Source organism: Monodelphis domestica, chromosome 5, assembly GCF_027887165.1.
Source record: "Monodelphis domestica isolate mMonDom1 chromosome 5, mMonDom1.pri, whole genome shotgun sequence".
Taxonomy (NCBI): domain Eukaryota; kingdom Metazoa; phylum Chordata; class Mammalia; order Didelphimorphia; family Didelphidae; genus Monodelphis; species Monodelphis domestica.
The window spans coordinates 275,330,969-275,343,971 of record NC_077231.1 but is presented as its reverse complement, the minus strand read 5'-3'; the positions used below and the strand labels follow the sequence as shown (position 1 = coordinate 275,343,971).

Below are 13,003 nucleotides of genomic sequence, written 5' to 3'. Positions count from 1 at the left end.
TTTTAAAATTCAAAAATATAGCTTATAATCATTGCCACACTGTGTCAGCTAAGAAAATATAGAACACAAGGCTTTCTCACCAAAAATGAGATCCATTTCCTCTTCATATCTGGCCATGATCCACTGTGAGTGCAAGCAAATGAATTGAACAAGGTAACATTTTTCATTTTTAAAGAACAGTAGTACAAATATTTAGGAATCAGTATCCCCAAAATTCTCAATAGCCTGATTAATTACAATAGCAAACAAACACACTATCATATTTCACATAAGTTGCTGTATGGCATTTTTAAAAGCCTATGAACTGAGGGATATTTGTCACAATTTTCACAGACAGGTCAACCTTGGTAAACATATTTTTAAACAAAGTAAAACTTATTTTTGGTTTTGAACATCAAGAATTCTAGATATCATTCTGGTGGAAGTAAAATGAGCTGAAGAGTATAAATGAGAGATGCTCCCTTTTTTTTTTTCTTTTGAGAGGCTTCTAGGGGTACATGCCCTGGGATTAACTGCCCAACTTCCATTCACATTTTTAGAAATGTGGGAAGGTTGGGGGTTATAATTGTATTTCACTTCAGCTACTAGAATGGGCCTTACCTCATGTTAGGGGCAGGCAAAAATGACCAGAGATTGTTAAGAAAAATTTCTAAAATCATGTCTAAAGAACCCTTAAAATCAATTGAGATATTCAGCACAGTAAATTTTCCAAAAGTTGTTATAGCAATTTTTCTGATGGAGTCCATCTATTCTCTATGTGACAATTTACAAAGTCAAAATAGAAAAGCTGTTGTTGTTTTTTTTTATATGGGCTTACTCAATGTTTGTTTGTTCAGTATGGTTATAGGAGAAAAGCAACAGAATATAACAGTAGTTAAAACTCAGTACATTAAAATGAAAGAACAGTATAACATAATAATATTGAATGCAGTAATATATGAACTTAAAATCACAAAGTTAAATCTTAAACAAAGCAATCAGTAAATGCAATAGAATACAGAGATCTTTATAAAACATTGGAGTCTTGAAATGCCTTAAAAATATAATCTCCAGTCTCTTTAAAGTTCCTTGTGTTTTTATCCATTTAGATGCCTATTATCAGAAGGCAGAAGATTGTTATGGGCTAGGCAATGGGGTTTAAGCAACCCACTCAGGGCCACACCGCCAGCAAATGTCTGAGGCCAGATTCCAACCCAGGACCTCCCATCTCTATGCCTGGCTCTCAATTCATTGAGCCACTGAGTTTCCTCCCCATAGTAAGAGTGGATTTTAGGAATTTCAAAATCAGCTAAAGAGTTGCAGGAAGCTAAATTTTTCCCCTGGCACACAGGTAAAATCAATGAAATTACCAGAACAGTCAAAAGATATCCTTTTAAATACCCCATGCTTGTAAGTTCTTGTATGAAAAGGTCTCTTCCTTCTTTTCCTGTAAAAATCTCCATTTTTACAGTATTAATGGGTTTATTTTGCACTAGGGTAAGTTTAAAATGTCCATTAGCCTTAATGTCAATGCATACCCCAAAACTTTCTACTCTGGAAACCTGACATTGATTATTAAATATTATGGGACTTTTATTAAGGACTGTATCTGATTCTAGGAGAAGGGATCACTAAAGAGCCACTATACAGTGACAAGGAGCACAAGGTCAAGGAGACCAACCAATCTTGGTAGGTTTGATGAGATTCTGAGCCAAGACATAGAACTTGAACTTGTTTGAGGTTCAAGGTTGCGGCAGTTTGACATAGGTCAGATGCAGGTCTTCCCCATGCCATATTCTGAAAAGTAACGAAGTTTGGCTACCATCCTGGCTCCCCCATTCCTGAGAGAAAAGGTAAAATAAGACCAAGGAATGCTATTTCCCATCTGCTTCAAAATCTAGTCCCTTTTTTCTCTCTTTCATAGTGTGGCAATTTTCTGTAGTCCTGGCTGTTGATTAGATAAGTGCATAATTGCAACTATAGGCTTGTGGAACATAAATCACTTCAATCAGGCCCTGATTCAAGGACCTGTTAGAGGTTTATTTTTTCTTATTTCAAATTTTTTCACATAAGACTTTGATATTTTATATTTCACTCAGAAATTATTTTTTCTCTTTTATTTGGATTTTTAAAATGTTTTTTATTTTCTTTTGACAATTGATTCGTCATGTATCCCTGGATGATCCATGTGTCAGTCAACACCCTCCTCAGTGGGGTTTTATTATCCTATAATGCAAAGTTTAAATTCTTTTGAGAGTAATTTTAGGATATGAAAATTGCCTACTCCCCGAATTCAGAAAGTGAGCTATTTGGAGAAGGCGCCATGAATTTGCCTGCAGAGACCACACACTGCACCAAAAGATCCAGAGTGAACTTTGGGATGTGGTGATTTGAACTGTGGAGGGGTTTGAATGTATTTGTTTTGAAATGTACACTCTTATGCCAAAGGGGCAGTTGCCCCCAAATTGTTTTTTTGTCAATGTAGCAATCATTGGTTTTGTTCTTTTTCTCTTTTGTTTCCTTCTCATACCCAAATTATTGTAATTTCCCCTTAGAAAATGCAATGTTGTATGTACCTCTAGTTGAAGATCTTTAAGTTGGTTATGTGTTGATTCCATAGGGAAACTAGGCATGTAAATCTGGGAGATTTCTACATGCTCGTTTTCCATGGGAATCACAGGGGGGATTGTATATTTAGAATTTTGTACTACAGGACTGTTTCCCAGAATCCTACTTTCATCCTCATGTTACTTCCATAAGTTTTGTAGATAAGTTTCTGTAAGCCCACCCTCTCTCTCTTCTCCAGCTTTTGTGGTCTGGTAAACTTGTCTTTACTCAGGCTATACTTTTCCTCTACTTCAAGTGATTATTAATAAAACATATAAAATATAATGCTTGGAGTTATTGGATATTAATTTTAATCTTACAGTATGGATAGTGTTGACTTATCTCATAAATGATGACAAAAGTAGGGGCATATAAGCTACACCCCTAATATAGGCAGAAGGTATCAGACTCTACAAATAACGAATAAGATAATAACCTCAAGGGACTCATGCTAAAAAATGCTATTCACAGCCACAAAAGGAACTATTGGAATCTGATTGCAGATCAAAGCATTCCATTTTTACTTTATCTCCTTCATGAGTGTTTTCTTGTATATGTGATAGGTGTCTTCCTTTAGAGACATGAGGAATATAGAAAGATGTATTGCAAGTATAACCCAGTGGAATTGTTTGTCAGGTCTGGGAGATGGGAGGAAAGAGGGGAGGGAGAGAACATGAATCATGTAACAATGGAAAAATACTTTTAAAATAATAAATTTTTTTAATTAAAAAAAGAAAGGTGTATTGCATGAAAGCACTGGTATAACCTATGTCAGAATACTTACTGCCTAGGGGAGTGGTCAGAGGAAACTGAAAATGTCAGATAACAATTGTTAAAAATTTTTGACATGTAATTAAAAGAAAAATTTTAAAGTTAAAAAAATGGATAAAATTGGCAACCTGTAGGCATCTTTCCACAAACAACCATATTCAAAATAAAGTTTGTGTTACTAAAAAAGTTAAAATGACTTTCTAAAATCTCAGAAAGCCAAAAAAATCTAGAAAATAAATGATAAGCTTAGACACTATAACATGAAATAATATAGAACATGTTATTGATAAAATAACAAAAATGAAAAGTATGATGGTAAAAACTTGTATTTATCCAACACTGTGTGTATGTTACAGAAAGAGCATAACAGGGAGACAAGAGGAACTGTAAAACTACTGGCTATGAATATTCTATGTATTAGATTAATAGTTTTTCTTGTCCACTTTTAAAACATTCTTCCTCATAATGGAGTTTGGATTCTGTCCCTGAGATTCTTGTCTCTGATAAATGAACTTTCATTTTATATCGTCTAGAATCCTCCTCCATTTCAAATCATGGCATCATATGTGCAACCTATTTTCCACTAAGATCCTCATTAGAAAGCAAATTTCTTGAGGAATTTTTCTTGCTTGTATTTGTATTCCCAAAGCTTAGCATAGAGCTTGACATATAGCAAGTACTTAATAAATATTTATTTATTCAAAGATAGGGAAAATACCACATGCTAATTTCCTTCCCCTCCTGCTCCCCCAATATTATAATAATGAATTTCCTATCTCTTTTTTTAAAACCATAACTTTATATCTCGTTAGCAACTCTAAGACAGAAGGGCAAGAGCAAAGGAAATGGGATCTACATAAAATAATCTGTATGATCAACTCCATTCTGATTTTAGGCTTATGAAACAACCTTAATATTATTAATTCAAGTCTCTCAAATACTGTGATAAGGAATCAAATTTATTCAGATCACTGGGAAGTTAGCATTTCTCATTGTAAACTAGTTTACATTTTGACAGAAGTAATGATTTTCCAGGCTTTGTTTCTTCATATGAACCTTCAAATCCAAGAGCTTGGAGCTTGCTGATCCCGAAAGATACAGCTTTCCCCTGACACCCAGCCTGAAATTCCCTGTCTTATCTATATATTCCCTCAGAGAGCTCCATCATCCAATACGTCTTCCAAAAAAAACCCAAAAAACAAACAGATGCAGAATCTAATAAATTCGGAGAATGATGGAAAGGTTGTATGAACTATTCTACATAGGCTATTGTAGAGCCTGGAGAACTGGTAGAAGGTGAGAGGAACTGATGGAAGAATGAGATGTCCAATGAATAAAACACAAATGAGAAGATCACCAAAAGTGAATCATACTGAGTTAACTGAAAAACAGAATGTCCTAAGGAACAAATCAAATGTTGTCTCCCTCTCTGTGGACAGAAATAGGGCTGGAAGGGCAGAATATTGTACCAATGGTCAGACACTATTGCACTGTCTGATTTTTTTTCCTTCATTGTTTTTCTTTGGAACAAGGGAGGGTTCAGTTTTGAGGATGGGGAAGCTTATGTCCAGAATAGGTAGGTGCTGAATGAATGATAAATCATTTATTAAATGCTTACTACATGTGCAGTCCTAGAGATAAAAGTAGAAAGGCAAGACACTCCGTGCTCTAGGGGAGCTCCGTGTATTGCCAATACACACTATTGATTCTAAGATGGCAAGTAAGGATTTTTTTTAAAAGCTCCCAATTGAATGTAGGGGAGGAGGCATGCTGAAAACAAGGATCCAGCTCCCACAGTCTGCAGTTCTCAACCCCTTTCAAACCAAGCCCTACCTGCAGCCGGTTCACCTTCCTCAGATTGGAGACTAGAACTCTGGATTAGATTCACCGAACTTTCACCGCGCTTCCATCTCAATGGCAGTTGAGATAGTGATGTGAAAAATGTCACTTAAAAAGGTTTTTGTTTTTTGTTGTTTTTGTAATGCCGTCAGTGAGACATAGGTGAAGAGGGAGAAAAAAGTCACTTGTCTAGAATAATCCCGATGGCGTATCAAGATACCCGAGAAGCAAAATTAGAACTGACGGTTGTTTGGGAAGCCTGAAATCGGAGTGCGGTTGATCTTACAGACTATTCTACATAGGCTATTGTAGAGTCTGGAGAACTAACTACTCCTATGAATGAGTGAATGAGTGAACATTTACTGGCTCCATTTACTATGTGTCCGGCACTGTGCTAAGCACCAGGATTATCAATGCATCCCTGGATATTAATTACAAAGGCCATTTCAAAAGGGAGAAACACTGCATGGCTGCTGATGACTGGCCAATTAGATGCTAACGTGTTCAATAACAGCACCATTTGCTGTCAATGGGACAAAGCTTTGGCTTAGATCAGTGATGGGCAACCTTTTGAGCTTGGTATGTCAAAATTTGCCAAAAAAACTGAGCATAACTGGGGTAGTGAATCACTTTGGGGAAAAAACATCCTTCTCGGCATGCGGCCCCATGTCATCAAAAATTGGTTCACCATCACCGGCTTAGACCTTTACCAGCTTTGCAATGGGGGAGGCTAAGTAGTAAGCGTCTCCAAGGTACTTAGTCTTCCAGGTCATTGGGTGATGAAAACTTTTCAAGGATAGCTAGATGGTATGGCAGATAGAGAGTGAAGCTTGGAGTTGGAAGGACCTGGGTTCAAAAGTAGCCTCATGCACTTCCTAGCTATGTGACCCTGAGCAAGCCACTTAACCCCTATTTGTCTAGCCCTTACTATTCTTCTGTCAGTGTTGTTCCTAAGGCAGAAAATAAGAATCTAAAAAATTTTTTAAAGAAAACTTTTCCATTATCTATAATTGGGGTCCCCACCAGTAGATTGAGATCCATTCATATTAGCAAAGATAAGTTTCCCAATTTTCATTGTAGAAAATCTGAAAGACTGTCCCTTTTGCATTAGGCCAAGCCGACTTAGATAATATTTATTTAAATATTCCCAAATATTCACATTTAAACGTAAAGGAAGAACTAGAATCAGTGCGGAAGATTGTAAAAATACATCTTTTAATAAACATACAGAAATAGGGCTCAGGATTAGGTGTATCTAGAAGTCAACTCACAGTTTACAGAAAAAAGTACACTTTTATTTTACATTTACAAATATTTGCAAGAAAATTCTCCATAGAAGAACAAATCAAACCTGGCACAGTAGGAAACATTCAAGGTAGTTTTCCAAGCTGGCTTCTGTGACAGATAGCACAGTAGCAACATCAATAGGCTTTTAGCACAGAAAAAAAGATAACTTCCCCCTTCCTCCAAATCACAATGATAATCTAATGAGAATTCTCAGAAGAGAAGGAAGGAAAGAAGGGAAGAAGAAAAGAAGGAAAGGAGGGAGGGAAGGAAAAAGAAGGGAGGGAGGGAGGGAGGGAGGGAGGAAGGAAGGAAGGAAGGAAGGAAGGAAGGAAGGAAGGAAGGAAGGAAGGAAGGAAGGAAGGAAGGAAGGAAGGAAGGAAGGAAGGAAGGAAGGAAGGAAGGAAGGAAGGAAGGAAGGAGGGAAAGGAGGGAGGGAAAGGAGGGAGGGAGGGAGGAAGGGAGGAGCTGCCCAAAAGCTCACTTTTTTGAGATGGCTTCAAGGAAGAAGAGACATTGATGATCCTGGCTTGGGAAACATTCACTGGCAAATTCAGAATATTCAGAAATAAAGAAACAACAAGGGAAACAGCTGCTGCCTCTGCTTTGTGGCTCCAGAGTAAACAGCAATGGAAGGCAGCAGCAGAGAATGCAGAAAGAGATCAGAGGGGACTTTCAGCACACATTTAAGGTGCCATGGACCTTAAAGTAAAAGAATTTACATCTATGCCCAAAAAGCTGGGGGCTCCTACTATTGCCTTAAATGCCATTTTTGTCAGGTCCCCTCAATTAGCTGTAACTTTCCCCAATGCAACCCATTCTTCTCCCTCCCCACCAAAACCTAGCAAGGTGTTGGACACAAAGAAGGTGTTCAAAATGAGTTTAGAATTAGCTCAAAATTTCAATTATTCTGATTGCACCAATGTCAGCAGTATGGATGATTAAGAGTTGGCCATTCCCCAAAAGAGCAGACAGGGGTGGAATTGAAAGTCAGACGCTATCACCTGAGAACAACAGCTTAACATGCTTTTTTGTTTTTTTAAATGACAGTACTTCAAAAAGCTACATGTTTGCATTTCTCTACTATATACTATATATATTTATACAAAATACAGCTGGGCTTTAAAAAAAAAAAACCTTGCCAAAATTATACCCAAATTCTCACAAAGATATAATTGTTTGTGTACACCGTACCTAGTTTTCTGTGAAATAAGACATAGGTAGTACTACAAACTCCTTCTGAATACAGTAGTCATTTGTCATAGTGACAAATTCAAGCATCCTGAATGAACCAACATCCCTGAATTTTTCTACTTTGATCACATGGCTGATTTGTAAGAAAAGTATCCAAGAATCTCTTGGATTTTAAACTTTTCACTCTGCTAAGTGTCTTACCATTTTTCCAAGACTGGATTCCAACTCCTCTATTAACTTTTAACCCATCCCCACTCCACACACATCTGGCCTGTGTAAAAATTAAATTGATATACAATAATTTCAAATATTATATTTTATAAGATTTATTAATAGTCACTAGAAGTAATAGCCTTCACTTAGTGGGACTTCAATATCTGGTCTCCAAGATACTGAAAGTGACTAGAATTTTAAGCCTATCTAAAACTAGATGAACTAATGGCTTTGGGTGTCAAGTCCCTCGGCAGAGGGTCATAGAGATTATTGGATCCAATTCCCTCATTTTACAGATTAGGAAACTGAGGTCCAGAAAGGTGTGGTTCTTGCCCAAGGTCACACAGTAAAAAGAGCAGAACCAGGATTGGAACCCAGGTTGTTTTGACTCTACGTCCATTGAATTCCTTTTATACCACATTCTCACTCCATCACTTTTCATCTAATTAGATATTCATGAAAGTGCTTTGAAAATCTGTAAGGTGCTCTTCTAATGTAATGACACCACTATTATCTGATCATTAAGACTCACTGGCCAAGGGGATCCATAAACCCAGGCTATTTCCCAGTTTTCTGTGCTGCTCCTAGCAGTTCAGCCAAAACTTTTTTGAAAGCAGAGGGGGTATCATAGAACTCAAAGAGATGGACTATGGGTCCTTAATCTTTTTGTGTCCTGGACTCCCTTCAGTAGTCTGGTGAAGCCCATGGACCCCTTCTCAGAATCATGTTTTCAAACAATTGAAGGAAATGTTAAATTTCAGCTAATGTTAGTGAAAAATAAAGATGCATTTTTTTTCCCTCCAAATTCATGGATCTTCTGAAATATACTCATGGACTCCTTGAGAGGCAGGAGGTTCATAGACCTAGACTAAGAAACCCTGTTAGAAATGACTTCGTCTAACTCCCTCTTTTTATGGCTGGCAAAGCGACATAGTCCCTTGTAACCCCCCTGGTGCGGAGGCTTAATGGCCCCCAGTACCTTGGTGTCAAAGGTAAGCAGCAATCCAGGACAAAGAAGAGCATGATAGGAAGCTGCTGAAACGTTTACCTCCCTCACCATTTTCCCATTCCAGGAGCTTGACCCCAGGGATCATATTTTATTGTTGTCTACAAGTTCAGTATAGTGATTCCTGCCCCCAGCAAAACCATTATTGTGAAAAGATAGACTTGCTGTGTGATCCTGGGCAAGTCACTTAACCCCACTGCCTAACCTTTACAGCTCTTCTGCCTTGGAAGCAATACACAGTACTGATTCTAAGATGGAAGGGAAGGGTTAAAAAAAAAAGAAGATAAACTACCCATGTCTACCATCTCTTTCTATATATATTTGTATACTGTGGTCAGCAATACTATTTTCTAACTGTCTTAGGGAAGAAAAAAACCTTGTTGCCAATGGGAGTATGTGGACCATCATATTTTCAACTGTACATAGTTAATTCCAACAAAGCAATTTTCAATAAAATCTGAAGCAGATTATTAGGGCTGACAATTCTTTAAAAAAAAACATTGTAAGCCTATTCTATCTGATATCACTTAAATGAAATCTTAGCCTTAAAGAAACCATGAGATGAAATGGAACATAGATAAAAAGAATTCTTGAATGTAATCTTTAAAACATTTAATCCTACAAGAACACAATGATTATAGAGTGGAGAGAAGTAACAAGAGCTTCTACATCTTCAAGTAGGAAGATCAGATCATTGTAAAACAGGCCATGTGGCTCAAAGAAAAGTACACTAGTATGTGATCACACACGTTCCCATGCGCCTTGCGTAAGGTCTTCCTGAAAGAAGGGCAATTTAAATGCGTGTCAACATGAAATCAGTGAGAGAGAGAGAGAGTGTGTGTGTGTGTGTGTGTGTGTGTGCGTGTGTGTGTGTGTGTGTGTGTGCGTGTGTGTGTTGAACCAAATATCGACACTGTAGAAGGGGGGGAAATTTCCAGGGTGACTATCAAAGGAATGTAGCTAGTCAAGAGAAAAAACTTTAGTTAAAAAATAAAATGTACTTTTTAGGAAAATTACCTAGCCATAGTTACTTCATTGGACTGATCTGTGAAAACATGGCAACCCCGCTTGGTCGAAGACAAGCTAACACGTGTGCGGGTGCAGACACTGCTTTTTGTAAAGGTTTTTTCCTTAAAAACAAGCTCGTTCCCCATTAGGTGGCGTGGCTCACCACAGGGATGTCTATCTCGATGGCTGAGAGGCGAGATCTGGCCGAGTAGGGCTGAGAATAGCTGTGCATGCTGGGGGTGTGGGAGTACAGGGGCTGCCACAGAGGGGAAGGCAGGGCCTTGCATGCACAGTACCACAGGAAGAGCAAGAGCGCCGTCAGGAACAGGCCCCCGGAGCTGGCCGCGGTGACGTACACGGCATAGTCGTACGTGAACACGGGCTCGAACTTCCTGTTCAGGTGGTGGTTATAGAAGATGACCCAGATGGACGGGGTGAGGCTCACCACGCCGGCAGAGAAGAACAGGAGGCCGGCCACCAAGTGGCAGCCCGCACTATTGACCAGACACTTGGCCAGCTTGATGTTGGGCACGGATGACCTGAAGGCCGTGTTACACATCCCAATGAGACACAGTATGAGTGCGGACACGGCGATGAGGATGCTCAGAGGGAGGGCGAATTGAAGCACTCGCAGGTCCAACTGGTCCACGGACGAATACCACTTGGTATCATACATCAGGCAGTCGCTGCTCCGGTCATAGCGCGCACACTTCACCCACAGCCCCGTGTAGACCGTCAGGTTCTTCTCATTCTTGTTGAACGTGATCAGTCTCAGTTTCCTCCAGTTGGGAAGCATCGTCCCGGCAAAGAGCCCCGCCACGGAGGCGATGCCGCACAGGAAGGAGAGCACCGTTGCTGCATGGACATCCCGACAACCCATGGCAGGCAGGGGAGGGCCTGAGCAATCACTCTGGGTCAGAAAAATACTAGAGACAGAAAATACGAGAGAACAAACCTTTAGGAAATAAACCTTAAGGGCAGAATAGGAAGGGCAAACCCATTAACAATTGCTAGCATGAATTTCAGAATAAAAATCTGGAGACAATACAAAAAAAGGGTAAGTTACTTAGATTTACAGCTCTTCTGTTTAGTGTTCTTATTGGTCCAAACCTCTCATTTGCAAAGGGGGAAACTGAGGCCAGAGGGATGACTTTCCTAAGGTCATCTAAATAGTAAGGACCAGAGCTGGAACTTGAGCCAGGTCCTATGACTCCAAACCCAGGGCTCTTTCTGAAAGTATCACACTTAAATATGTCTGCATATAAATGATCATTCACATTCTCAGACATCAGAGGTCTGATTACCATGACAACCAAAGCTTTTGGCTAGGGATGCTCTCATAGGAATTTCCTTACATTCTAGCGAGAAAGAGCAGAAATTACTTTGCCTTCAAATGATCTTAAGAATTACATTCTTACTTTTTAAAAAATGACTGTGCAATGAAAACATGCAATAGCATATTGATGAATTATCTTTTTGTGATGGGAAATGAAAGCAGTACATTACGGAGCTTTAAATATTCAATTTGTACTTCAAGATGAATAATCATGTTGGTAGAAATATGGGGGGAGTGGCAAGGGTTCTCAAGAGAATTGGGACAGCTAAACCATTGGAGTTACTCTGAGAAGTTACTCCTGGTATTACTAGGGAAAATGAAAAAAATATCTTAAGAGGGAAAACACAATGCATGGTTAACGAGGGAATGTACAACAATCAGTCAAAAGTTGATTCCTCCTAAATTCATTAGGAAAAAAGATAGAATGATTATTAAAATTGTTTCTACGTGTAATCTGGAAAAAATACAACAAAAAAGAAAAAGGAATTGATAGGCTAATGATCAACTACTGATAACTTCTTGGGTGATTCAAGATATTCCAAGCGAAATTCGAGGAAAAATGAATCATACTCATTCACATCAGTGAAACAGCCATTTTTGTGGTAAACAATCACTTCAATCCCAACTGCTATATTAATGATGTTCTAACAAAAAGAAAAACATGTTCCTATAGTTTCCAGACCTCTCCCTGTCCCAAATTAAATACATTTTCTGTGATAGAAAACACATTAACAAAGAACCGGGACTTCATATAACACAGATTTACTCAAAAGAACTTGCAATTTACAGGCAGGACAAAACCAAAGATCTTTATCTCGGCCCCATTCCCTGGAAATCTAATTGCTGAGCCCATCACAGCACTCTGTCATAACAAGTTACAATAATAGTGGTTACATGGCCAGCACTCAGTAAATGTATGACTGATGGACCTCGGATAACCAATTAGCAGGGAAAGAGAAAAGCATGTCAGAAATGACCAACCAGTCCATTTCCTTTTTTTTTCCTCCCATCAAGAACATGATGTGAGAATAGAGAGAGAAAATATTTTGATTTCTGGGTAGAGAACAGTGTGATTCTGTGGGTTTGTTGTCCTTTCTAGTTCCAAGCAATATTTGAGCTACCTCTGCCAAAAAAAAAAATGCAATAGAGAAAACAACAATAAAAATGTACATTGATTATTTGTAAAATTCAGATACTAAAGAGAAAACCAAAGCTAAAATAATTTGTCCTCAGAATGACTGAGTTTCAGAGCTGGGATTTGAAAACAAGTTCTTTTGACTACCATGTCAGGGCTTTTTCTTTTCTTTTTAAAACCCATACCTCACCCTAGTGCAAACAACAACATGGAAATAGGTTCTGATCAAGGACACAAGTAATACCCAATGAAATTGCATGTCGGCTGTGGGAAGGGTGGGTGGAAGGGAGGGAGGGAAATAAAGTGAGTACTGTAATCAAAAAAATTAAATTAAATTAAATTTAAAAAAATAATGAAATAAAAAATAAAAAATGAAAAAAAAAAACAAACCCTTACCTTCTGACTTAGAATTACTGAATATCAGTAAGGCAGAAGGGTGGTATAGGCTGGGCAATTTGGATTAAGGGATTTGCCCAGGATCACATAGCTAGAAAGTACCTGAGGCCAAATTTGGACCCAGGACCTCCCAATTCCAGGCCTGGTGCTCTCCTTTGTCTTACCCTTTTCCTCCCTATTTTCAAAGCAAGGCCTGCACTGTAAGCTTCATTTATAATTCCCATGCATGTTCTAC

At 38.5% G+C, this 13,003-nt stretch overlaps 1 protein-coding gene across 5 annotated transcripts in view; it reads right to left on the bottom strand.

Annotated features, from left to right (window-relative positions):
- Positions 1-13,003, bottom strand: part of CLDN12 (claudin 12) — a 33,631-nt gene that overhangs the window by 8,185 nt on the left and 12,443 nt on the right. For 3 of the 5 annotated variants that reach the window (XM_007504993.3, XM_016426397.2, XM_016426396.2), the window contains one exon: positions 6,390-10,827. The exons of the other annotated variants lie outside the window; for them this stretch is intronic. In XM_007504993.3, coding sequence (XP_007505055.2) covers positions 10,047-10,781 — 735 coding nt within the window. In that variant the 5' untranslated portion in view covers positions 10,782-10,827 and the 3' untranslated portion in view covers positions 6,390-10,046. Of the gene's footprint in view, positions 1-6,389; positions 10,828-13,003 lie in introns of those variants that run through there. 5 annotated transcript variants of the gene reach the window in all.